Source organism: Taeniopygia guttata, chromosome 30 (genome assembly GCF_048771995.1).
Source record: "Taeniopygia guttata chromosome 30, bTaeGut7.mat, whole genome shotgun sequence".
In the NCBI taxonomy this organism is placed as follows: Eukaryota; Metazoa; Chordata; class Aves; order Passeriformes; family Estrildidae; genus Taeniopygia; species Taeniopygia guttata.
Genome location: NC_133055.1, coordinates 8,353,097 through 8,378,323, shown reverse-complemented (window position 1 = coordinate 8,378,323; position 25,227 = coordinate 8,353,097). Strand labels below are relative to the sequence as shown.

At 53.1% G+C, this 25,227-nt stretch overlaps 1 protein-coding gene across 1 annotated transcript in view; it reads left to right on the top strand.

Moving 5' to 3' along the window:
• The window catches only part of LOC140680874 (uncharacterized), a 989,054-nt gene that overhangs the window by 298,235 nt on the left and 665,592 nt on the right, over nucleotides 1–25,227 (top strand). Inside the window, 1 exon segment of the mRNA XM_072919755.1 lies at nucleotides 17,847–18,315. Coding sequence (XP_072775856.1) covers nucleotides 17,847–18,315 — 469 coding nt within the window.

Sequence of the window (25,227 nt, the reverse complement as noted above, 5' to 3'; positions counted from 1 at the left end):
TTTTCCCATGGAGGTTTCTGCAGCGGCTGCGCTGGGACTGTGTCAGGCTGGGCCGTGCTGGGGCAGGGCCAGGATCTCAGCAGCCAGGCCAGAGCCCAGCAGCAGCACGGCCGGGGCCGATGGCTTCTCCTCCCCTGCCCGCTGGCTGCGGGCGAAGCCCAAGGGCGGCAGAGCCTCGGCCGAGCCGGCCCGGCCCGGGGCTGCTCCTGGGGCCCGGCGGATCCCGGCTGGGCCCGGGCTGGCGGCGGGGCAGGGCTCGGCAGCGGCCAGATGTCAGCACCCGCAGCCACGGCCCGGCCTCGGCCCCGCGGCCTCCCCTGCCCTGCCCGGCAGGGGCGTGGGCAGTTTCCTTAGTGGCTTAACAGATTGTCAATTCTCAAAGCTAATTACTGATTCTTTTTTTGTCAAAGAGGAAACTTCTAGAAGCTTCTCTCAGGACATCACTTCCATGATGGAAAACCACCACAGCAGCACAGAGCACAGAGCTCCTTTGTCCATACGTAGTGGTCATGTGCCTGAGGCCTCAGAACCCCTCATTGGGAGATCTCTGGGCCCTCTCCAAGGTGTTTTCAAATGAAAACATTCAGCTCAGAGTCTAAGAAAAACACCAGAGGACAGGACCAGCCTGACCTGTCTGTCCTGGCTACTTTTGTCTGGGAGCAATCCTTGGATATACGGAAATTGGGAGGCCAAATTCTAATTTTGGCCATGGGCCTTGGACATGAAAGCCAGTTCTTTTCCACAGGAATGAAGGAAGAGAGCGCCAATGTTTCCTGGAGGGATGAGAGGTGACCACCAGAGGCCAACCAGAGCTGCCAGATTTTGTTCTGAGAGATACCCTTGCATATAGGAATTTTTTAGGGAGAATATCAGTTTTGGCAATGAGCATCTGAAAAGAGGAAATGTTTTTTTCCATAGAAAGGAAAGCACAAGACCCCCTGTGCCCCAGGAGCTGATGAGAGGCAGCCCTTGGCATCCCAAGATCAGCCAGACCTGTCAGGTGGCCCCTGGCAGGCCAAGCCAGCCAGACCTGTTCCATGTTCCCTTGGTTCCATGGGGCCCCACAGTGTCCCAATGGTCCCTTGCTTCCAGGAGGCCCTGAGGTGTCACAATGCCCCCTTGGTGACACCGGGCCCTGAAGGGTCCCAATGGTCTCCATGGTTCCATCAGGCCCCACAGAGTCATAATGGTCTCCGGGTCCCTGAAGCCCTGTGGTGTCACCATGGCCCCTTGGTTCCATGGGCTCCAGTGGTGCCACAATGATTCCCTTGGTTCCATGAGGTGCCCACAGTGTCACAGTGATCTCCATGAGAAGGAAAGAACTGAGCCCCAGTGTGGCAGGGGCAGCCACCAGAGGCCAAGGCCAGCCAGGCTTGATGGTACCGGCAGATTTTGGCTGGGAGCAACCCTTGGCTATAGGGAATTTTAGAGGTGGAATCCCAATTTCAGACATGGACATTTGGAGGAGAAGGATGGCTTTTTCCAAAGGAAGGAAAGCACGGAACACCAGTATTTCAGGAGCAGACCAGGTCTAGGCCAGCCAGACCTCTTTGTCCTGGTAGCTTTTGTCTGAAAGCAACCCTTGGATATAGGGAATCTGGGAGATGGAACCCAAATTTTGGCCATTTCTGCATAGATAAGAGGGAGAGTTCTTTTCCATAGGAAGGAAAGCACAGAGCCCATGTGTTTCAAAGGCAGAAAAAGAAAGAGGTGGCTCCTGGGAGGCTCAGCCAACAAGACCTGTTCTTCCTGGCAGGTTTTATAATGGAGGAATTTATTGATACATGGAATTTGGGAGGAGGAATCTCAATTTTGACCACGGACACCTTGAGAAGGACAACTATTTACATTGGAAGGAAATCACCAAGCCCCAGTGTTTCAAAAGCAGATGAGAGGCAGCTCTCAAGAGGCCAAGGGCAGCCAGACCTGTCTGCCCTGGCAGCTTTCACTTGGGAGCATTCCTTGGATGTACGGAGTTTTGGAAGAGAAATCCCAATTTTGGCCATGGAACCCTGGAGGAGAAAGACAGTTCTCTCCCATAGGAAGAAAAGCCCAGAGCTCCAGGGCTTCAGGGACAGATGAGAAGCAGCCCTTGACATGCCAAGGTCAGCTGGACCTGTCAGGTGGTCCCCAGGAGGCCCAGCCAGCCAGACCTGTTCCATGTTCCCTTGGTTCTGTAGGACCCCACAGTGTCACAATGGTCTCCTTGGTTCCATCAGGCCCTGGAGTGTCACAATGTTCCCCTTGCTTCTGCAGTGTCACAATGGCCCCGTGCTTCCATGAGGCCTTGCAATGTCACAATGGCTTCGTGGTTCCACAGAGCCCTGATGTGTCACAATGGCCCCTGGGCTCCGTGTGCCCTTGCTGTGTCACAGCGGCTCCTCTGTGACACTGCGGCTGCACAAGGTCACCATGGACCCTTGGTTCCTTGGGGTCACCGAGTTCACAATGGTCTCTTTGATTCCATGAGGCAGCACAGTGTCACAATGGCCCCTTGGTTCCATGAGGTTCCGTAGTGTCACCATGGTGTCCTTGGACCTGCATTGTCACAAGTGACCTGTGGTAATCACATATCCTATGAGCAGAGAGGTCTCCCAGGATTTTCCTGGGAAGCTGTGAGAAGCTGTGAGAAAGCTCAGAGAAAAGAATGAGAAACAATTCTTATCTTCACTTGCTGCACCTGTTGTTGTGCACATGTGGAATGTATTATGGAGATTTGTTTATCAAAGGGTGATTTCTAAATTGGCCAATGGTGATGGTGTTTGGATTTCAATTAACCAGTCTGGTCTGTCTGTATCGGACTGTCTGCAAGAGCGATGAGTGTTTCTTAGCAGTATAGTATAGGATAATGTAATAAAGTGATTGATCAGCCTTCTGGAATCATGGAGTCAGTGCTAATTATTACAGGCTGGGGACGCCCTGCTACGATAGTTATCTAAGTCAATCTTCCCTTACCTCTGAATGCTGAACAGAATAGGCTTAACTGGCATAGCAGGAACACCAACCACTGTAGACCCAAAGAGCTGGCTGAGGAGTTGGGAGAAAACTTCCCCTGGTGTCATTTCCTCATGGTAGGTACCATTATTAAAGTAATTTCAAACACATACAGTTAGTGTGTGGTAGCCTCGAATCTGTGTGCCCACCATCCAGAGGAAATTAAAAATCCATAAATTCCTCACCATATTAACCCATCAAACAAATTGATTATCAGCCAGATTTGCCATAGTTATAGGATGGGAAAAATGTAGCCACAACCATGTGCCACCCAAACCAGGGTAAGCTAGACCACATGGTGACACCTAACAAGGTTTCTATATCCAGTGCAACAAAAAAAAATTATGTTACTCAAGAATTGTTATTCTTATTTCACCCTGTTTCTCTCAATGCCCTCAGGCTGCACATCGGGTGCCAAAACTGGTCTTGGTTTACAAGACAGGTGTCTGCCAGGGAAGGCAGCAAAAAGCCTCCTGTGGAATGGAGAATGTAAACCCCCTCCCTCCAAATTATTAGAATCATGAAATCAAGGGGCTCTCAGGCAGGCAAAGATATGGGAATAGGAATGTCAGCTCTTTGCTAGTGTGTATAACAAAGCAAACAAGCAGCAGCAGCTGCGGCACGAACAGCAAACAGAGCAGAGCCCAGTCCCGGCCTTTGGGCCGTGGCGCTTTCCCTGCGGTGCAGTTCCGGGCACAGCCAGCAGGGGCGCTGTGGCTCCCGGGGGCAGGGCAGGTGCGCTGCCCCCACGCGGCTGCAGGGGGCGCTCCGGCCGGGCTCGGCAGCGCGGGGCCATGGCGGCTTTGTCCGAAGGGGGAAGGGCTGGAGAGAGGCTTTGCTTCACAAACCCCGGGGCAGCCGGCTCCGCTGCCCCAGCAGGACTCTCAGAAAGCAGTCAGCTCGGTGCCCCAGCAGCACTGGCAAAAAGCAGTCAGCTGGGCTGGCAGGATGTCTCGGCAGGCAGGGGGTGAGGGGCTCCAAGCAGGGCAGGGAGAGCCCAGCTCAGGATCCTGGACACCAGAGCAGACAGGGATAGGTCTCTCTTTTAGTGGGGCAGGTGTAAATAAGGTCCCAGTTTAGTGGCTGTTCTCACGAGCAGAGGCTCATCCCAGGACAGAAGAAACAGCTCTGGCCCGGGCTGTGGCAGCAGCAGTGGAAACTCCCGTCTCCAAGAGCAGCAGCTCCTCCCAAAATAAGAGATCAGCCGATAAACATCAGCCAATGATAAGGAACAAACAGAAAGGAAAAACCCAACCCCCAACACTGGTTTATAATTCCTAATGCTAAGGGAGAATTGTATAAAGTTTTAATTCCACCTTTATAATTGTTTACATACGAGATCTTGAAATGTCAGGGGTAGGGATTGGAACCTGCTGCTCCAAGGCTCCTCTCACAAAAAAGAGGCTTAGAAAGGCTGGCGGTCCTTGGAGGTATTTGGGGATCTATAGGGGCTATTGGGGGTCCTTTCTGTGCCTCCTGACCTGACAGGAGCTTCTCTAATAAACTTTGCCTAAAGCTCCCAGTCTGCCCATGACAGGAGCCCCTGTGAGTGCCTGTGACATCCCGGCTCTTTGGCAGCCTGGGGACACTTAGAAAGTCCCCATGAAACCCCTCTGAGGGCCTGTCAAAAAATCTGATTATTAGTAGGCAAACTGTTGGCTGTTAACTGAAAGGTTGGTGGTTCGAGCCCACCCAGGAATGCCATTTATGTCAGATTCTGTGGTATTTAAATGATCCCAAAATTGTAGAAAGTCCCTGTCTTTGAGCCCCTCTGCCAAAGAAGAAGTCATAATTCGTCTGTGCTGGTATTCAAGGTTGTTTATTCTTGCTTATCTATAACATGTTCTGTCTGACCTGCAGTAGGCCTTTCTTGCGGGGCAGCGTGCAGGGCTCTGCCCCTCAGTGGGAAGTTACAAACATTATATACCAGAAACTACCTGTGCTATATTTACAATAATGTGCCAATACCTACCACCTGTGTTGAACAATGTGTCCCCAGTCTAAACCAACAGAAAAATGCCAACACTGCAGTGAAACATGGAAGGCATGAAGAAGATGAAAAAGGACAGGACACACACGATTTCCTCCATCTTGCCTCCTTTGAACCCCTTATCTAGAATCCTAAAATTCTACTTTTGCACCCGTGTCACACTAATTATTACTCATATCAAACACTCAGAGTGTGTAATTCATCCTGTAAGATTGAAAACTCTTTTCCATGGACAGAGATCACAGGCAGTGTCTCTGGGGGCTCTGCCCAGGGGGGTTCCTGACCCCTGCCAGGGTCCCAGACCTGCCAGGGCAGCCAGAGGGATGCCCCGGATTACCACAGCAAACCTCATCAGGACCCATTGCTATAGTCAGTTTCCATGGCAACCAGCACCAGCCCCTGTTGCTATGGTCAGTTCCCATGGCAACCATCACCAGCCCCTGTTGCTATGGTTAGTTTCCATGGCAACCTTCCCCAGCCCCTGTTGCTATGGTCAGTCCCTGGGCAGCTCCATGGACACCCCATGCCAGGGGTGGTTGCCATGGACACCAGCTCAGGCCTGCAGCCAGAGCCCGTTTCCATGGCAACCATTGGCACTCCCATCCCCAGGGTCATGGGATCCCAGAACCACAGAAATGGCTGAGCTGGGAGGGACCCATCAGGATCCTCGAGTCCAACTGCTGGCCCTGCACAGGGCACCCCAACACTGCCAGCCTGGGCCTGGCAGCGCTGTCCAAACGCTGCTGGAGCTCAGAGAGCCCTGGAGCTGTGACCCTTCCCTGGGGAGCCTGGGCAGTGCCCCAGCAGCCTCTGGGCAAAAACCTTTCCCTGAGATCCAACCTAAGCCTGCCCCGACTCAGCTGCAGCTGCTCCCTGCACTCCTGTCCCTGGGCACCAGATTGAAGAGATTCCCTCAGCCCCAGCCAGGGACCCGCTCCCAAGGCTGCTGCCATGGCCACCAGGGCTGGCACCAGCTGGGATGCTCGGTTTCCACAGGCCGGGATTCAGGAATGGAATTCCCCAATTTCCTGCTCTCGCTAAAACCGCGCTGGCTCTCGTTGCCCTCCCACCTTCCACTGAAGGAAAAAAGGGAAAGATCCCAGGCTGGGATAAGAACAATTTACTGGGAACAGCAACGAGATAAGGAACAAACTGGAACAGAAAAACTATTGACAACAGAAGGGATAAGAAAAACTATTTACAGGGGAAATTACATCACCATCAATTGTACCTTCCTGACCACATGTCTCCTCCTGCCTGGAAAGGACAACCTTCTCAGAGAGAGAGAGAGTCCCTTTCCTGCCCCTGGCAATGACCTGAGGTGGGAGTGAATGTAGTGACAGGGCCATGGCCAGACCCTCATGTTTTCAATCCCACATAAGGTCATTGGCAGGGGCAGGAGAAGTTACAGGTATCTTCCCAGCATGGATCACAGGTAACAGGGATCACCAGGGCTCTTCCCAATGTGGGTTCTTCAATGGGGGGTTAAGCTGGAGTGGCGCACGAAGGTCCTCCTGCAGTTGGGGCACTCACAGGACTTCCATCACCGGTGGCTCCGTTGGTGTCTGGTCAAGTGAGAGCTCTGGGTGAAGCTCTTCCCACACTGGGGACACTCGTAGGGCCTCTCCCCAGTGTGGATGCGCCGGTGGGTGACAAAGGTGGAGTTTTGCTTGAAGCCCTTCCCGCAGTCAGGGCAGCGGAAGGGCCTCTCATCCGTGTGAATCCTCTGATGTACAAAGAGATTGGAGCTGGTCTGAAACCTCTTCTGACACTCAGGACACTCGTAGGGCCTCTCTCCTGTGTGGATGCGTTGGTGGATGATGAGGTGGGAGCTCCATCTGAAGCCCTTCCCACACTCTCCACACTCGTAGGGCCATTCCCCAGTGTGGATCATCTGATGTCGTTTCAGATTGTTGCTCTGCCTGAAGCTCTTCCCACACTCCAAGCACTTGTAGGGCTTCTCCCCATCATGATGCTGCTCAGGGACCACCAGCTCCGAGCTCTGGCTGAAGCTCTGCCCACCTTCCTGACCCAGAGTGGGCCTTTCCTCCTCAGAGCACCCTGGGCTGGGTTTGCAGCCCCTCCTTGTGTGGGATCTCCGGGGCTTTTCTTCCCTGTTGGATTCTTGCGCTGTGGAGTTGCTCAAATCGGCTTCTTCCATGAGGTTGTGCTGCAGAGATTTGTCCTCCCTGGTCTCCATCCTCAGCTCCTGCTCTGGGGTAGGAAGGACAAGGAGAGGATGGGATTTGCCTCCGTGCCACAAGGAAGGGTAAGGAGATCCCCCCAGTGCGTCCCCGTCAGCAGAGCGTCGGCAGCGGGGCTGTCCTGCAGCCGGGGGCCAGGCTGGTCCGGGAGATGGAGCAGGAGAGAGGGGGAAAGGGGCACTGACTTCCTCCTCACCTGCCTCGGTGTCCCAGGGCGCCTTCCTCTTCCTCACAGCCTTCTCCTCCATCTGGCAAAGGGCTGGCGATGGGAAATTCTGTTTTGGGAGGAAAACAAGGGATGAGCACATTCAGTATTGTCCTGGGTGGAAGGCAAACCAGGGAGAGAGTCTAAGCCAGAATCACAATTGATTAAGAAAATTAAGATCAAGGCAATGATACAGAAACACTGGCTTAATCGGACAGAGTCAGGATATACCCAGGGCATGCTCAAGGGCCCTCTGGTTTTGGTTTGGCCCTAATTTTCTTCTGATATATCTTAATCACTTAAAAACACCTGAAAAATTACTAAAAAGAGTATTGACCAGGGATATCAAAAGTCCCACCATTTAACAGGTATTTGAGGTGGAATTTATGGTTTGGGAACATATTCTGGAGGATTTGTGGGTTCTTGGGGGATATCTGGTAGTATTCTCCATATCTTTGCACTCCAAAAGCCAAGGTGGATTGCTCTGTCACTTCAAAATGATTCAATCCCACTTGAAACCCCTCAATCTTACCCCAAAATTGCTCAATCCCACCTCAAAATGGCTGGTTCCCACCTCAGTCCCATGCCAAAATTACTCAATTCCACAGCCTCTAGGGTGAGATGGGGTTGGGAGGTGACTGGGAGAAGTAAGATCCAAATTTGAGGTTGTGGGATCAGGATTGTATGGGGCTGGGTGGGTGTGATTTATTTTGATAATAAATAAAACTATCAGAATTATTGATTTCTGTCCCATTCATATTCTGTCAGTTCTGGTTTGCTTTTCAGAGTGCCGCCTTCTCAGCTGATTTTGTTTGTGACCTCCTGTCCCAGACTGAAAAGCAAGATGTGTTCTATTTGCCATCTGTATGGCAGTTGTCCTGTGCTAAGTGGGCAGTTTTTCCTTATCTCTTCCACAATCAGTCCCCCCTCAGGGGAGACATCTGCTGATAATGGGCTATTGAATGTCACTGCATGACTGATAAGAACTGTAACATCCCATTGTGAGATGCTCTGCCCAGAGGGTGGAGCCAAGCATTCCTACCTGCATCTAATCTTGAGATTCTGGTCCACCAACACAGCTTTTTCTGGGCTGGATTTCTCAGAGGAACAGCTGCCTCTTCCTCTTCAGAAGAAGACACCCTTTTCTACAGGATCACTTCTCCAACAGAACCACACCTGACACTCCAGGAGGACTGCAGCCACAGTTCCAATTGGACTGCAGCCAACACCCTGTCCAACAGAGTGTCAGGATGTATTCTGACTCTGTCAGTGTTGTTTTCGTTTACTGCATTGTTTATTTTATCTTTTTATTTTCTTCCCTGATAAAATACTGCTATTCCTGCTCCCATATTTTTACTAGAGAGGCCCCCTTAATTTCAAATTTTTAACAATTCAGAAAGAATGAGTCTACATTTTTCCATTTCAGGAGACGCTCCTGCCTCCCTTAGCAGACACGTGTCATTCCAAACCAAAACACCTCCTTTCTCTCCTGCCTTCCTTTGCCTGCTCTGTTTCGCTCTCAGTGTCTCCATTGACCCAGGGCAGCGCCTACAAAAGGCCCTGCCCTGATTTAATTCCCAATCCATGAGCTACGACAACCATGGGTGAAGTTATGAAGGCTGGCAGTGAAATGTCACTGTAGGATCTTGCTCCACTTGGCTTTTGGCTCTTCCATAAGAGCTTTGCCTTCAAGGGCAGGAACATCTTTTCCTGGCTGGGAACTGGAATTCCAGCCCCTGGCAGTGTGTGCCATGGATCCCAGAGGGGCATTCCCGAGGCTCCCAGGGTGCTGCTCCTGCTGTGCCTCCCAAGGAGCTGTGCAGGGCAGGGGACAAGGTGCAGCAGCTGTGTTGGTGCTGCAGTGCCACAACAGCCCCTGGTTCCAGGAGTTTCCACACTGCCAACAGCGGTTCCTGGGTTCCATGATGCCCTGCTGTGTCCCCATGGATATTTGGTGTCATGAAGTTCTTCAGTGTCACAATGGCCACCTCACTCCATGAACTTCCACAGTGTCCAAATGGCCTCCTTGGATGGGCAGTGTCACCATGGACCATTGGCTCCATGCAGCCCTGCTGGGTCACCATGGACTCCTTGGTTCCATGAGGTTCTGGGGGTGTCTCCATGGTCTCCTTGGATCCACAGTGTCACAATGGACCACTGGATCCACGTGGCCCTGCTGTGTCACCATGGCCCCTTGGTTCCATGGGACCCCAGGGTCACAATTGTCTCCTTGCTTCCACGTCACCCCCTCAGTGCCAAAATGGCCCCTTCGTTCCATGGGGGACACAAAAGATTTATGGAAACATTGAGCAAATCCTGCTTAACACACCTGGGAACACCTGTTTGAATTCCAGAGGGAGGTTAAAGGTGAGGATGGCACCAGCAGCTTCAATCTGCAACAGAGATCCAGGGAAAGGAGTGGGACAGAGAATTCAGCTGGGAGACTCAGAGAATTCTGCTTCCAGAGATCATTTCTGGTCACACTGTTCCTTGTAGAAAGGTGACACCATTCCAGGCAGCCTGTACTGAGCAGGTGGCTCCTGAGTGGGGTTTGTTGTTTAGGAAACCTGCTCAGGCTTTTCCATTCTCTCCTTCCCAAGAGGAAAACTTCTCCTGGGCCTGTGTGCAGGCAGAGCCCTGAGGAGAGCAGGTGGGACACGGTGCAATGGGCTGGGACATGGAGCTGCAGAGCTCAGGGACAAGGTTCTGCTGCAGGGCACAGGGATGTCAGTGCCAGGTGGGTGATGTCAGACATGGTGAGGCTGGGGGTGAGGAGCAGCTTGTCCAAACAGGGTCAGCCCTCAGGGGACTCATTCTTCTACATGCCCAGACCTCCTAAGGAGACCTTCAGCATCAAGATCACCTGGGGAATGCTTCTATCAACTCTTCTCTGAACTGGAAAATAAAAAAATACACATTTGATTGAAGAAAAAAAGGTCATGAGGTGCACTTGGAAATCTTCCTCCTTACAAGAACTCCAAACTGACTCCAATCAGCTGCACAAGCCCTGGAGACTTGCAGACGATTGAATGAAGACAAAGCACCCGTGAGGGCTTTCTGTATTTTGATGATCCCCACCATGGATTTGGGACTGAGTCCAGAACCCTCAGGCACTGAGAGAAGGCTGAAGAAGCTGCTCAAGGAGTCAGGAGCAAAACTCCAAGTCCCTTGGAGCATCCCTGGGCCCCAGTGAGGGCAGGGACTGCCAAAGGCTCCCCAGGGACTGGTGAGAGCAGATCCTTGAGGCCAGGATTGCAGGGAGCCCAAGGCTCAGAGCAGGGAACTGCAATGCTGAGCAAGGCCTGGGCTGGCTGGGGGAAGCAGAAAGGCCAAGCCCTGAGCCCAGCCTGGCACAGCAGGGCCTGTCCCTCACGGGTGGCTCGGGGCTGTTTGTGGGGCAGGGGGATGTGAGGGGCAGCAAGGACAAATGTCACAAACCTGTGTGACCCTGCAGATCCTCATGGAACCAAGGGGCCGGGGTGACACTGTGGGAAGTTGTGGAACCAAGGGGATCATTGTGGCACTGTTGGGGCCATGGAACCAAGGGGCCAGTGTGACACTGTGGGGTCTCATGGAAATAAGAGGCCATTGTGAGCCTGCAGGGCGGTAACACCCCAGAGCACTGAAATGCTGGGGGTCACCAAAGGTTCCTTTACTTGAGTTTGGTGCACAGGAGAAACATCAACCACATAATCTCAACATAGCCAGAGGCAAAGACCATTCTTGGTAGGAAGGGACCCACAAGGATCATCAAATCCAGTTCTTTAGTGAATGGTCCACACAGGGACTGTACCCAGAGCCTCGGTGATACCAGCACCATGCTCAAAAAAACGAGCTAAAAAGTAAAAATGACACAAAACGTAACTGGCAAAATATAGACAATCAAGGAACTTTGGCAAAGGGTTTAATATAACATCCACTTCACCATAAAACTCTCATCATAGCATTAACTTCATTAACTTAGTCCATTTAACCTAAAAACCTTTAACCCTTAAGATGCTAAGTTACCCAAAATAGTTCCAGGTAAGTAGGATTAGAAAGAGGAGAAACAGAGAATATCAGAAAGACAGAAGATCTATAGAAAGATGCAGAGAAGCACAAACTGCTCAGGTCCCAGCGTCACCACAGAGGAACCCCAGGAGAAGGCAGGATCCAGACCATGGGCTGGCCTCATGCTCCGGCTTTTAACCCCCTGGGCCTCCATGGGCCCGCCCCTGGGGTGGGACTGCCAGGTGATTGCCCAATCAGAGTCGGGGTAGGCATCAGCTGCTCTGTGATTGATTGACAGCTCAGCCAATCAGCACCACCCCTGCTGTGTGACTAACAGCTCTGCCAGGCCAGGGCTGGGGGCGGGGCTCTGTCCCACCACAAACCAAGGCCTGACCCGGCCCTGGCCCCACACGGGCATTCCGAGCATCCCAGGGTGTCTCGGGACATCGATCTCATCCAGCCTCTGACAGCAACCACGGTGACACAGGGAAGCCTCATGGAACCAAGGGGCCATGGTGACAATGCAGGTCCAAGGACACCATGGTGACACTGCAGAACCTCATGGAACCAAGGGGCCATGGTGACACCACGGGACTTCATGGACCCAGAGATCATTATGACTCTGTGGGGCCTGATGGAACCATGGAGACCATTCTGACCCTGCAGGGCCTGGTGTCACCAAGGGGGCATTGTGACACCTCAGGGCCTCCTGGAAGCAAGGGACCATTGGGACACTGTGGGGCTCCATGGGATGAGGGGAGCATGGACCAGGTCTGTCAGGCTTGGCCTCCCAGGGGCCACCTGACAGGTCTGGCTGATCTTGGGATGTCAAGGGCTGCCTCTCATCAGCTCCTGCAGCACTGGGGCTGCGTGCTTTCCTTCCTATGGAAAAGAACTGTCCCACTTTTCAGATGCTCATTGCCAAAACTGGTATTCTCCCTAAAAAATTCCTATATGCAAGGGTATCCTTCACAACAAAATCTGGCAGCTCTGGTTGGCCTCTGGTGGTCACCTCTTATCCTCCCAGGAAACACTGGCACACTGTTCCTTCATTCCTCTGGAAAAGAACCGGCCTTCATGTCCAGGGACCATGGCCAAAATTAGAATTTGGCCTCCCAAATTCTGTATATCCAAGGATTGCTTTTGGCAAGTTTGCTTTGTCCAGTACTCAGGGGATGCTTGAGGGATCTCTGTGCCTCTCACTCTGGGGGATGCTTGGGTGGAGCCTGGGGGGGTTGTCCCTGTCCCTGTCACCCCAGACCATTCCCCAGGGGTGTCCCTGTCCCTGTCACCCCAGGCCATTCCCCAGGGAGTCTCCATTGTTCTCACCCCAGGGAATGTCTGGGGGGTCTCCCTCCCTCTCACCCCTGTTCCAGGAGGTGCTCGAGGGGGTCTCTGTCCCTCTCAGTCCAGGAGATGCTCGGGGGTCTCTGTCCCCTCGCCCTGGGGGATGCTCGGGGGGTCTCCATCCCTCTGGCCTCAGGGAATGCTTGTGCAGGGCTGGGGACCAGGGGCTCTGTGTCCCTCTCACCGCCGAGGGTGCTCAGGACTGGGGGGGCTCTCTGACCTTCTCATCCCTGGGGAGGCCGGGGGGGTCTCTGTCCCTCTCAGCCCTGGTGTGACCCCACCCAAACATCACCGGGGTCAGAGGGGCAGAGACACCCCCAAACCCCCAGAAGGGCTGAGCCTGGGATTTGGTTTGGGGCTGAGGATTTAGGAAGGGGCTGGAACTGGGGCTGGGGTACGAGTTAGGGCTGAGATTTGGATTGAAGCTCTGACTGGGCTTAAGGCAAAATGTGGGATTGGCTTTAGGGCTGGGGCTGGGATTGGGTCTGGGGCTAGACAAGTCTGGCACTGGGATGAGATTAAATACGAAACTGTGAGTGTGTCTAAATGTGGAGTGAGATTGACACCAGGATCAGGGTCAGGTTTGGGACTGAGTACAAGCAGAGCAGGACAGTAGGGATGTCACTGCAGGATGTCCCTGGCATTGTCCCAGCCCTCCTCAGGCACCTCCAAACACAGGGGCAGCTCGGTGCTCCAAGATCCAGGTGGTCCCATGCTGCCCCTGAATACCCTGAGGGCTGCCCTGAATGTGACCCCTGGGGCTCTGGGATCAGCCCTCACATCCCTGTGGGAGCAGCTGCAGACATGATGAGAGATTTCCCCCCACCCCCTCATTCCTGAGGAAGGGTGAAGCCAGCTGTCCTTTCCTTCTGGTGCCTTCTACTCTCCTCGGCTGAGAATGTCAAACTCCCCAGGAGCAGGAAAATCCCCATTCCCTGTTTCCTTGTGGCTGCAGCCTGGAACATCCACTCAGAATGAAGAACGTTCTTACATCCCGGCTGAATGACACCAGGAGGAGGTTGGTGAGAAAGGGAGGCAATTGTGTTTTGATGGGAAATACAAGTTACAAAATTATTTCTTTCCATCCCATTCCTTTTCAGTCAGTTGCAGTTCTCTTTTCAGAGTGCCACCGTCTCAGCTGATTGTGTTTTTGTCCTCCTTTCTCTCAGACCTCTCTTTACATGCTCTGTTTCTCTCTCAGTGTCTCCCTTGATCCAGGGCAGCTCCCACCAAAGACCCTGCCCTGATTTAATTCCTAATCCGTGAGCTAAAACAACCACAGGTGAAGTTATGAAGGCTGGCAGTGAAATGTCACTGTAAGATCTTTCTCCATTTGGCTTCTGGCTGCTTGTTAAGAGCTTTTCCATCAAGGGCAGGAACATCATTTCCTGGCTGGGAACTGGAATTCCAGCCTCTGGCAGTGTGTGCCATGGATCCCAGAGGGGCATTCCCGAGGCTTCCAGGGTGCTGCTCCTGCCGTGCCTCCCAAGGAGCTGTGCAGGGCAGGGAACAAGGTGCAGCAGCTCCGTGGGCTCCTGCAGCACGCAGCAAAGGTGGCTTTGCTGGACATTTCCCAGCACATTCCCAGCTGGAAGCAGAGGGAAGAAGGAAAGGGAAGCAAGTCCTGACAGAATCTGGGAACTGTTGGTGTACGAAGGGACCCTGCCCGCAGATCCCAATCCTCTGAGGGAGTGTCATGATCCTCTTGGAGGAGCAGGATGTCATGATTGCTTGTTTACTGATTCCAAAAGTGCAAAAAGGAAAACAGCAGGGGACCATCAGTTTAATCACAAGAAATGCACCTTTATTATAGAGTGCCAACAGCAAATGCAATAGAGGGGACAGAAAGGAAATAAAGGATAGAAAAGGAAGGGAAAGGGGCTTCTAGCTACCAATGTAGATGAAATCCTCACTGGTCCAAACAATGCAGATCCGTCTTGTTGCATTGGAGAGAATCTCAAAATCTTGGTTATCTCAGGGGTCTTTTATAGTCCACTGTCGAATGGGGGGAACAGGCAAAAGACAATGAAAGCTAATTGAAATCGTTGAGGGGGAACAGGTAGAATGAAGAGTAAGTCCATTGAAGCCACCAAGGAGGAACAGGTCATGTTATCAGCTGTGAGCAAGAGCCATTGTTTTCATGGTCCATCAACCACACCTGGGAAACATCTGGCATTGATCAGGCCAGCCCTCCTCCCTGTGGTGGGGGTCTCAGTCTCAGTCCTTGGGAGGGGCTTCAATCTCCGTCCGTCACAGTGGTCATGAGGCAGATGAGGGGTCTTCTGTGGGAGATCACCAGAGTTACCCCAAAGTTCATCAGGTGGGAAAATCCCTGGGTTGAGCAGGTATCATGAAGCAGGTGTAAACACGTAGAACAAGCCACTCCTTGCCAGGTCCTTGCCAGGCCCTGCTCGAAGCAGTGGTCTGTGGTGGTACAGCAAATGCACCTCCAAAAATAATCATCCACCTCGCCCAGCCGGAACTCCAATCAGAGTCTCCAGGATCTCAGTCTCTGCCATTGCGGCAAACGTGAGGCAAGAATGAGGGGAACTTGGGACCGTCTCTTACACAGGTGTGGATGTCCTTTGAAGGGGAACGATCCCCACATGCGTCCAGCACTGCAATAAACACACCGTCTCTACAACTCCTTACAGGATTTGTGGGGATCAATGTTCCATCCGCGTTTCTGCAGCAGAGCTAGCAGACTAAACAGCATATTTTGCCTATGCTAGCAAGCTACTATCTCTTCAAATCAGCACATTTCACCCAAATCCAAATGGATTTCTACCCTGTTAAATTTACACTGGAAAATACCCTGTTTGAACCCCTGAGCACCCCCTGGGCTGAGAGGGAGAGAGACTCCCTGGAGCACTCCCCTGGCACAGGGGTGAGAATGACGGAGACCCTCTGGGGAATGGCTTGGGGTGACCGGGAGAGAGACACCTCCTCAGGAATGGCCTGGCGTGACCAGGAAAGGGACAAACCATCCAAGCCCCTCTCAAGCATCCCCCAGGGCGAGAGGCACAGAGACCCCTCGAGCATCCCCTGGGGACCAGATGAAACAAACTTGCCAGAAATCAAACTTAACCCTACAAAAAATGCCTTGAGGAATATTTGCTCTTCCCACAAGCCACTTGTGACGAAAACACAAATAGCAAACATTAATAAACTGACAATAGAAGTAATTCTGTGGCAATTTCAAATTTCCCCAGTTCCAGCACAACTCCAGCTCAGCTGCTGGAAGGTTCCAATAAAAGAAAAGTGGACATTTAGCCCAATACAGATTATTAAAAGGAAGGGAAAGCTCTGTGGAGCTGTCACAAAGGTAACAGGTAGCAAGATAAAATTATTCTCACATTTGGCAAGGCCCTCAAAAGATGTGAATTCTGGAGGTATTCAGCAATTTAGCTTCTTGAGCTTGGCTTCTTGTAGGACTTTTAGAAGCCTTGTGATCCTCACCTTGGGGTGAATGAACCTTGTCAGTCTCGCTGGTATCATTTGCTTCCTTTCCTCCAGTGATTTTTAACAAACTTTTCAGGGAAGGAAAACAAAATATTTTCTTTACACTGGCTACCCACAACAGCCATTTTCCTGATAAATTGTTCCAAAAGTCACTCAGAGGAAGCTGCATCCAAGTTTCCAAGAGTTCTTCCAGGAAGAGGCAGAACCTCCTCAGAGGAGGGAACCATGCTGTTGTCAAAGGCACTTGGGGTCAGACAGCAGTGCCCTGAACTCACTGTGCCAAAATAATGTCACAATCTGGTTAATAAAATTGTTAGAGAGATGCCTCTGCCCCATTTAAGGTGCTAACGAGACCAAATCCAAGGTGGATTTTATTGAACAGTAAATATGAGGTAGAGAGAGACATGGAAAGAAAGATAAACATGAGAGAAAGTAAGGGAGTGACAGGGACAGAGATCTCCCTCGGGGTGGGGCAAGTGTGACATTGTCCCCTGTGTGCGTGTCCTTCCCAGGGTGGGGGTTTTACACCTGAGCCAGTTTGGGTAAGGGGGGTGGTGTTCATGCCCCACCCCGAGCAGGGATTGCCTCACTGTTTCAGGTTACAATGTCAGATGTAACCAAAAGTGTTTTCAGTCACCATCTCCATAAACTGTTATCAACAGGTGGGGCAGTGTTCTTTATCTCTTCCATGGCTCAGCCCTGATAACGCTCTCCAGGGGCCATCTTCTGTTAATGGGCCATTGAGTGTCACTGCAGGGCTGATAAAATTACATCATCCCATTGTGGGATGCTCCGCCCAGGGGGAGGAACCAAGCATTCCTGCCTGGATATAATCTCACCCTTGCAACACCACGACCACCTTGCCTACTGGATTCCCAGAGGACAAGAGCTCCATAAGCACCACTGGACCTTCAGAGGAAGACCAGACCCTTCTACAGGATCACTGCTTTGACAGAATCACATTCATCACTCCAGCCGGACTGCAGCCACCATTTCATCAGACTGCTACCACCACCCTGACCATCGGGGTGTCAGGTTATATCCTGACTCTCTCAGGTTAAGCCAGTGTTTCTGTATCATTGCCTTGATCTTAATTTTCTTAATCAATTGTGATTCTGGCTTAGACTCTCTCCCTGGTTTGCCTTCCACCCAGGACAATACTGAATGTGCTCATCCCTTGTTTTCCTCCCAAAACAGAATTTCCCATCGCCAGCCCTTTGCCAGATGGAGGAGAAGGCTGTGAGGAAGAGGAAGGCGCCCTGGGACACCGAGGCAGGTGAGGAGGAAGTCAGTGCCCCTTTCCCCCTCTCTCCTGCTCCATCTCCCGGACCAGCCTGGCCCCCGGCTGCAGGACAGCCCCGCTGCCGACGCTCTGCTGACGGGGACGCACTGGGGGGATCTCCTTACCCTTCCTTGTGGCACGGAGGCAAATCCCATCCTCTCCTTGTCCTTCCTACCCCAGAGCAGGAGCTGAGGATGGAGACCAGGGAGGACAAATCTCTGCAGCACAACCTCATGGAAGAAGCCGATTTGAGCAACTCCACAGCGCAAGAATCCAACAGGGAAGAAAAGCCCCGGAGATCCCACACAAGGAGGGGCTGCAAACCCAGCCCAGGGTGCTCTGAGGAGGAAAGGCCCACTCTGGGTCAGGAAGGTGGGCAGAGCTTCAGCCAGAGCTTGGAGGTGGTGGTCCCTGAGCAGCATCATGATGGGGAGAAGCCCTACAAGTGCTTGGAGTGTGGGAAGAGCTTCAGGCAGAGCAACAATCTGAAACGACATCAGATGATCCACACCGGGGAATGGCCCTACGAGTGTGGGGAGTGTGGGAAGGGCTTCAGATGGAGCTCCCACCTCATCATCCACCAACGCATCCACACAGGAGAGAGGCCCTACGAGTGTCCTGAGTGTCAGAAGAGGTTTCACACCGGCTCCCATCTCCTTGAACATCAGCGGATTCACACGGATGAGAGGCCCTTCCACTGCCCTGAATGCGGGAAGGGCTTCAAGCAAAACTCCCACCTTGTCAGGCACCGGCGCATCCACACTGGGGAGAGGCCCTATGAGTGTTCCCAGTGTGGGAAGAGCTTCACCCAGAGCTCTCACTTGACCCGACACCAACGGAGCCACCGGTGACGGAAGCCCTGTGAGTGCCCCAACTGCAGGAGGAGCTTTGTGCACCGCTCCAGTTTCATCCCCCATGGAACAACCCACATTGGGAAGAGCCCTGGTGATCCCTGTTACCTGTGACCCATGCTGGGAAGACACCTGTACCTTCTCCTGCCCCTGCCAATGACCTGATGTGGGATTGAAGAACATGAGGGTCTGGCCATGGCCCTGTCACTACATTCACTCCCACCTCAGATCATTGCCAGGGGCAGGAAAGGGACTCTCTCTGTCTCTGAGAAGGGTGTCCTTTCCAGGCAGGAGGAGACATGTGGCCAGGAAGGTAGAATTGATGGTGATGTAATTTCCCTTGTAAATAGTTTTTCTTATCCCTTCTGTTGTCAATAGTTTTTCTATTCCTGTTTGTTCCTTATCTCATTGCTGTTCCCAGTAAATTGTTCTTATCCCAGCCTGGGATCTTTCCATTTTTTTCCTTCAGTGGAAGGTGGGAGGGCAACGAGCACCAGCGGGGTTTTAGCGAGAGTAGGAAATTGGGGAATTCCATTCCTGAACCCTGGCCTGTGGAAACCGAGCATCCCAGCTGGTGCCAGCCCTGGTGGCCATGGCAGCAGCCTTGGGAGCGGGTCCCTGGCTGGGGCTGAGGGAACTTCTTCACTCTGGTGCCCAGGGACAGGAGTGCAGGGAGTGGCTGCAGCTGAGTCGGGGCAGGCTGAGGTTGGATCTCAGGGAAAGGTTTTTGCCCAGAGGCTGCTGGGGCACTGCCCAGGCTCCCCAGGGAAGGGTCACAGCTCCAGGGCTCTCTGAGCTCCTGCAGCGTTTGGACAGCACTGCCAGGCCCAGGCTGGCAGTATTGGGGTGTCCTGTGCAGGGCCAGCAGTTGGACTCGAGGATCCTGATGGGTCCCTCCCAGCTCAGCCACTTCTGTGGTTCTGGGATCCCATGACCCTGGGAATGGGATGCCAGAGGTTGCCATGGCAATTGTCTTGGTTTGGAAAGACAGGTGTCTGCTAAGGAAGGCAGGAGCCTCCCCTGAAATGGAAACTGTAACCTCCTCCCTCCAAATTGTTATAAATTTGAAATTATGGGGGCTTTTTCGGCAAAGATACGGGAGCAGGAATTACAGCTCTTTATTAGGGAAGAAAAGAAAAAGATATAATAAACAATGCAGTAATGCAAAACAACACTGACAGAGTCAGAATACAACCTGACACCCTTTTGGTCAGGGTGTTGGTAGCAGTCTAATTGGAATGGTGGTTGCAGTCCCCCTGGAGTGGCAGGTGTGGTTCTGTTGGAGCAGTGATCCTGTAGAAAATGGTGTAGTCTTCCTCTGAAGAGGCAGTGGAAGAGGCAGCTGTTCCTCTGGGAAATCCAGTGCAGAAAAAGCCATGCTGGTGTTCCAGAAACTCAAGATTATATCCAGGTAGAAATGCTTGGCTCCTCCCTCTGGGCAGAGCATCTCCCAGCGGGATGTTATAGTTCTTATCAGTCGTGCAGTGACATTCAATAGCTCATTATTAGCAGATGTCTCCCCAGAAGGAGAATTGGTTGTGAAAGAGAAAAGGAAATCTGCCCTCTGCACAACTGCCATAGAGATGGCAAATGGAATACATCTTGCCTTTCAATCTGGGACAACATGTTTCACTAATGAGTGGATACATCGACCACAGTGCTAATGACCATGCATATTTCATTAATGAGCAGATACAAAGATAACCTTTGGTTGGAAGGTTCATCCCGAGGCCACCTTTGGCTCAGGGCCTGCTCTTCAGGCCTCACTCAGGGCTGTTGTCCAGGCCTTGGCACTTCAGGGACGTGGCTTAGTGCTGGGCTCGACACTGAACGGCTGGACTGGATGAGCTCAGAGGTCTTTCCCCACAGAAAGAATTCTGTGATTCCATGATTCCATCTGCTGCATTCAGCCAGGTCCATGTTAGCAGCGTTCATTTGCTCAGAAAGTCTCCTCTTGCCCATCTCTTGAGGCCTGAGGCTTCAGCTCCTTCAGCTCCTGGTGCTCAGCTGCTCGTGCTGAACGAGAGGACTCAGAGGGAAGAACACAATTCATCCAATTCCTTCTGGAACACGGAGAGGGGAGGCCGTGAAAACAGGAGCATTGCTTGGTGTGGCCTCCTCTCTGCCCTTGATGCCTTTCAGCCCTTTGAACCAGCCAAGAGCTTTCTCCAAGGGTGCAATGGAGCAGCTGCTCCTGCTCCCAGGTCTGGCTCTCTCCAATCTCTGACCTTGCCTGGTTGTGTCCCTCTTGCTGTGCCCTCTGCTCCCCCAGGGCTCGGTGGCTGCTGCCCAGGACTGTGGGACTGGCACATCCCGTGGTCCAGACCCTCCTTTCTCTGCCCTTGGATCTGCCTGGGCACAGCAGCCGTTTCCATCTGGAAGCTCTCCATGGACAGGGAGTCCCCAGCTCTGTTCCTTGCACAACCTCCAGGAGCCCAGGACTGCCATCTCAAGTCCCTGCTGGCACTGGGGGCTCCCAGGTGGGCACAAGTGGGGCAGCAGAGCCAGCAGGGAGCCTGCGAGTCTCTTCCAGCCCTGCCTGCTCAGAGTTTGGGCCTTGGAGCCTCAGGTGGCCAAAGGCAGCTGCTGCTGGTCCCTCCGTGTGCCCCGTGTTCAGCCGTGCTGCTCCATCAGTCTGTGCCCAGCAACGGGGAAAAGCCTCAGCCCTGCAGGGCCAGGAGCTGCCGGGCTCTGCCTGAGCAGCTCAGCCAGCGGGGAGGGAGCTGCTCCCCACGGGAACCAGGAGCAAAGGACACTCCTTTTATAGAACATGTTTTCTATTTAAAGGAAAGATAAAAAGTAATAAAAAACTATATAAAATGTGAAAGATAAATACAAAACCCAAGTGTGTAGTGAAAAACTTCTCTAGCTTTGGATTTAGAGGTAACTGGTCTTTTAAAAAAGAGAACTCAGTTATTTACTTGTGAATGTGCTAATGGCATGGATCCATCTTGCTGACCTCAGCAGCCTTTTTAAATCAATTTTTTTGTTTGTTTCCAACATTGATATTTTAAATTGTGGTTGAAGGAGGAGGAAATTGCTTTGTGCCGTTCCAGCTCCAAGCAGGACTGGGAATCTAAACTCTGCTAAATCCCAAACCCTTCAGAAGATACCCTTCCTTCTCACTCTGTGAATGAGCTGCACATTCCCATTGAAACTGTCAAGGGTATCTTAAAGACAGAAAATCCCTCTTACAGCTTTTTGGTCTGGTTTGGAAGTGCAGAAGGGCACTTCTCCATCCATCAGTTCCAGACTGCACTGCCTCGGGAACACGGCCCACTTGCCAGGTTCAGTCTATTTCTGGCACTTCTAGGGGAGGAAGAAAGTGCAATTGCACAATTCCAGCCAAAAAAGGAATGAAGAGTGGAAAAGACAAAACATCTTGGGGAGATCCAGGCTTTCAGCTGGGGCTGTGGAGAGTTTTGGTCCTTGCCAATTGGATGTGTGTTCCCAGCTGCAATCTCCTGGCCTGCAGGAGAGCCTCACTCACCTGCCAAAGCAGAAAGCTCAGGCACTGTGCTCGGAATAGGCTTGTCTGATGCAAAGCTGTCAGAGCAATGTGAGGGCAGAGCCAGCCCAGCTGTGCCCAGGGCAGAGCCCAGCAGAGCCCTGGCAGAGCCCAGAGCAGCCTCAGCACCCCCAGAGCCCGGCTGCAAGGAGAGAAACCAGAAAGCCCCGTCAGCTGAAGGCTCCTGTCCCCATGTCCAAGCTGCCTGCGGTGCCCAGGCCATGCTGGCTGTGCCCAGAGCTGTGCCCAGAGCTGCCCATTACTGCAGTCTTTGGGAGCAGAGCAGGAGGGCAGGACATGTGCCCAGCCTGCAGCCAGCCACAGCACATCCAGCCCTCAGCAGCTGCCCAGAGCAGGACTCTCCTGTGCTCGCTGCCATCTCCCCAAAGCTCTGATCCCACCATCCCCAGCAGACAGGACCCACCTCACGCCATCCACCACTGGAAGAAAAGCTGGTCCCAAACGACGCCCTCAGCCTTCTCCAAGGGCACAGCCCATCCACGCTGCAGCTGCTCCCAAGCACTTCCTGATCCAGACTGGACCCCACCTGGAACAGGTTTTCCTCTAGAAAAACAAACAACAAATTATTGAAAATAGATTACAGACAAAAAGGAGAAACAAGGAAAAAAGTAAAAAAAAAAAAGTCACAGGTGAGGGAATCCCAGGCTTTCTCCCTTCCCCTGCACTGCCCCCATGGTGATCCCAAAGCAAACAAGGGCAGTGGAGCAGCCCAAGCCCTTCCTTGCCTGCAAAGCAAAGCAGCCCGTGCACAGGCTCTGCAGTCCCACCTCTGCTCCCACCATGGGGGTTTGTTTGTGTCGGGCTGGCTGCCCCAGCCCAGCCCCAGCCCGGGGCACGGTGGGTGCTGGGGGCTGTTGGCAGGGCCAGGAGCCCACTCCCATTTCGTACCCACCCCAGCCCATGCCCCCAGCCCTGCCAAAAGCAGCCTGGCAGCCGACTGAAGGATCAGCTGCATCCGCCCCAGCAAAGGGGGAACCTTTGGTTCCCAGCCAGGCTGTGCAATGCCCAAATCTGGGAGCATCCCCCTGCGTGTGGACCCATCTGCAAATTCCCTGTGGAGCCTGGCTTTAAAGGACATGTCAGAATCAAAGTCCACCATCTTCAGCCTGCCGGTGGTCAGGTGGAGCAAGAGGTTCTCATCCTCGACGTCATCCTCGACGTCATCCTCGCTGCCCCCAGCAGCAGCAGGGCCCGACCCAGCTTTGCTTCCGAGATCAGACCAGACTGGGCGCTCTCAGGGCGGTGTGCCATAGGCACCTGGCAGCCCCTCAGCAGCGCCCTTCAGCCCACCACACCACCCTCCGGGCACAAGCCCAGAACCCCAAAGGGGCTCGACAAGCCCAAGAGGGCCGCCCCTGCCCACAAGGGGATCAAGTGACAGACCCAAGCCCACAACACACACACAAGGGATAGAAAAAAAACAAGGCCCATGTCTAGGTTTGAAAAGACAGGAGTCTGTGAAGGAAGGCAAAAGCCTCCTGTGAAATGGAAAAGGTAAACCCCCTCCCTCCGAATTACCACAATTTAACAAAAGGCTCTCAGGCAAAGATATGGGAATGGCAATAACAGTTCTTTACCAGGAAAAAAACTAAATAAAAATAATAATTTAAAAAATGCAATTAGTACAAATGAAACTAGTGATGGAGGCAGAAACCTGACACCCTGAGGAGTCAGGGTGTTGGTAGTAGTCCAGTTAAAATGGTGGCTGCTCCTCCTGGAGTGGCAGATGAAATGCTGCTGAAGTGGTGATCTCTAGAAGGGTGGAGTTTTCTCTGAAGGTCTGGTAGTAGCTGGGCCTGGTCTTCCTCTAGGAATTCAGCAGAGAAGAAGCTGCTGGGATGAGGTTCTGGGGGTCCTGGTGGGCACTGGAAGGGAGTTTGGGGGTACTGGGTGTGACTGGGAGGGACTAGAGTGAGCCTGGAGGGGCTGGATGGAGATTGGGGATGGAAAAGCAGAGATTGGGATGAGGTTGGTTGTGCTGGAAAGAGACTGGGAGGCGTTTGGGTGAGTCCTGGTGGGGCTGGGAAGAGACTGGGAGAGGGTTTGGGGGTCCTGGGGCAGCAGGGGGCAACTGGAAGGGGGTTGTGGGATCCTGAGAGGGACAGGAGGGGCTTTGGTGGGTGCAGGGGAGGTGAGGAAGGGATAAAGAGGGAGGTTTCAGGGGATCCTGAGTGGGCTGGGAGCGACCAGGAGGGTGCTTGGAGGCGCTTGGGTGCCTGTGAGAGCTTTTGGGGGGTCCTAACCCCTGCGAACCCCTCAGAGATGCCGCCTGCAGCAAGATGCTGTCAGGCACTGAGGGTTTCGTGTTGGGCTTTGTCTTCCTGGCTCTGGGGCTCGGCTTCTACCTGTGCAAGGTCAGGGGGTTCCCAGGGGTCGTGTCCCCTCTCCCCCAGAGTCTGTGTGCTCCCCCCGGGGCCCCCAGCCCGGTGTCACCCCTGTTTCTCTGCCCACAGAGCTCCTGAGCCACCGGCGGCCGCAGAGCTTCCCTGTGGCCCCGGGCCCAGCCGGGATCCCCCGCTCCATCCCCACGCTGATTTTGGGGGGTCCTGTGTACCCCCAGCCCTGCTGTCACTCTGCCCCTGCCCGCCTGCTCCCAGTGTTCCCAGTAACGCTTCCCAGTTAAACCCAGCCCAGTTTATGGGGGCACTGGGGAGGGACTTGGGGGGACCCCACGGCGGGGCCGGCACTGGGCAGGGAGGGCGGGGTCCGGGTGGGGAACACTGCCTGCTGCGGGTCTGCCCGGCAACTGCTGAGTCATCAGCGCCGCTCTCTCTGATTGGCTGACTCGTGTCCACCGCATTCTCTCATTGGCTGAGGAGAGGCCCGGGAGTGCAGAGAAGGAACGGGAGAGATCCCGCCCCGAGCAGCGGCACGGGGACAACAGACCCAGCCCGGGCACAGGGAGGGAATTTATTACCGACCAAACCGCGGCAGCACGAGGAGAAGGGAAAGAAATCCTCCAACACCTTCCCTCCACCCAACGGGGATCACCCACAACAGGGATATCCACCAGGGAGAGACGGGGACATCCGAGATTAGACCAAAGCCAATTTTATTGTGTGTACCAGGTGTTTATACAGGGATTTACTTGTAGGGTGCTTATATATGGCTCTGTTTTTGGTACAATTTCTCATTGGTTACACATTCCTCATGACATGGCATCACCTGGTAACATTATTTTATCACAAAGTCTCACACCATGTTGCTTGGTCACTTCTTGCCCAGGGAGACTTAAACTGTGTCTGTGTCTCCCACAGTTTCTGCTCAGTCAGGCCTCAGATATCGGGCCCCTTTATCAGCTCCATTGCTTTACTCTCTGTTTTATTCCCCATACGGGGGCACCAGGGCTCTGCCCAACGGGGGTCACTGGGGA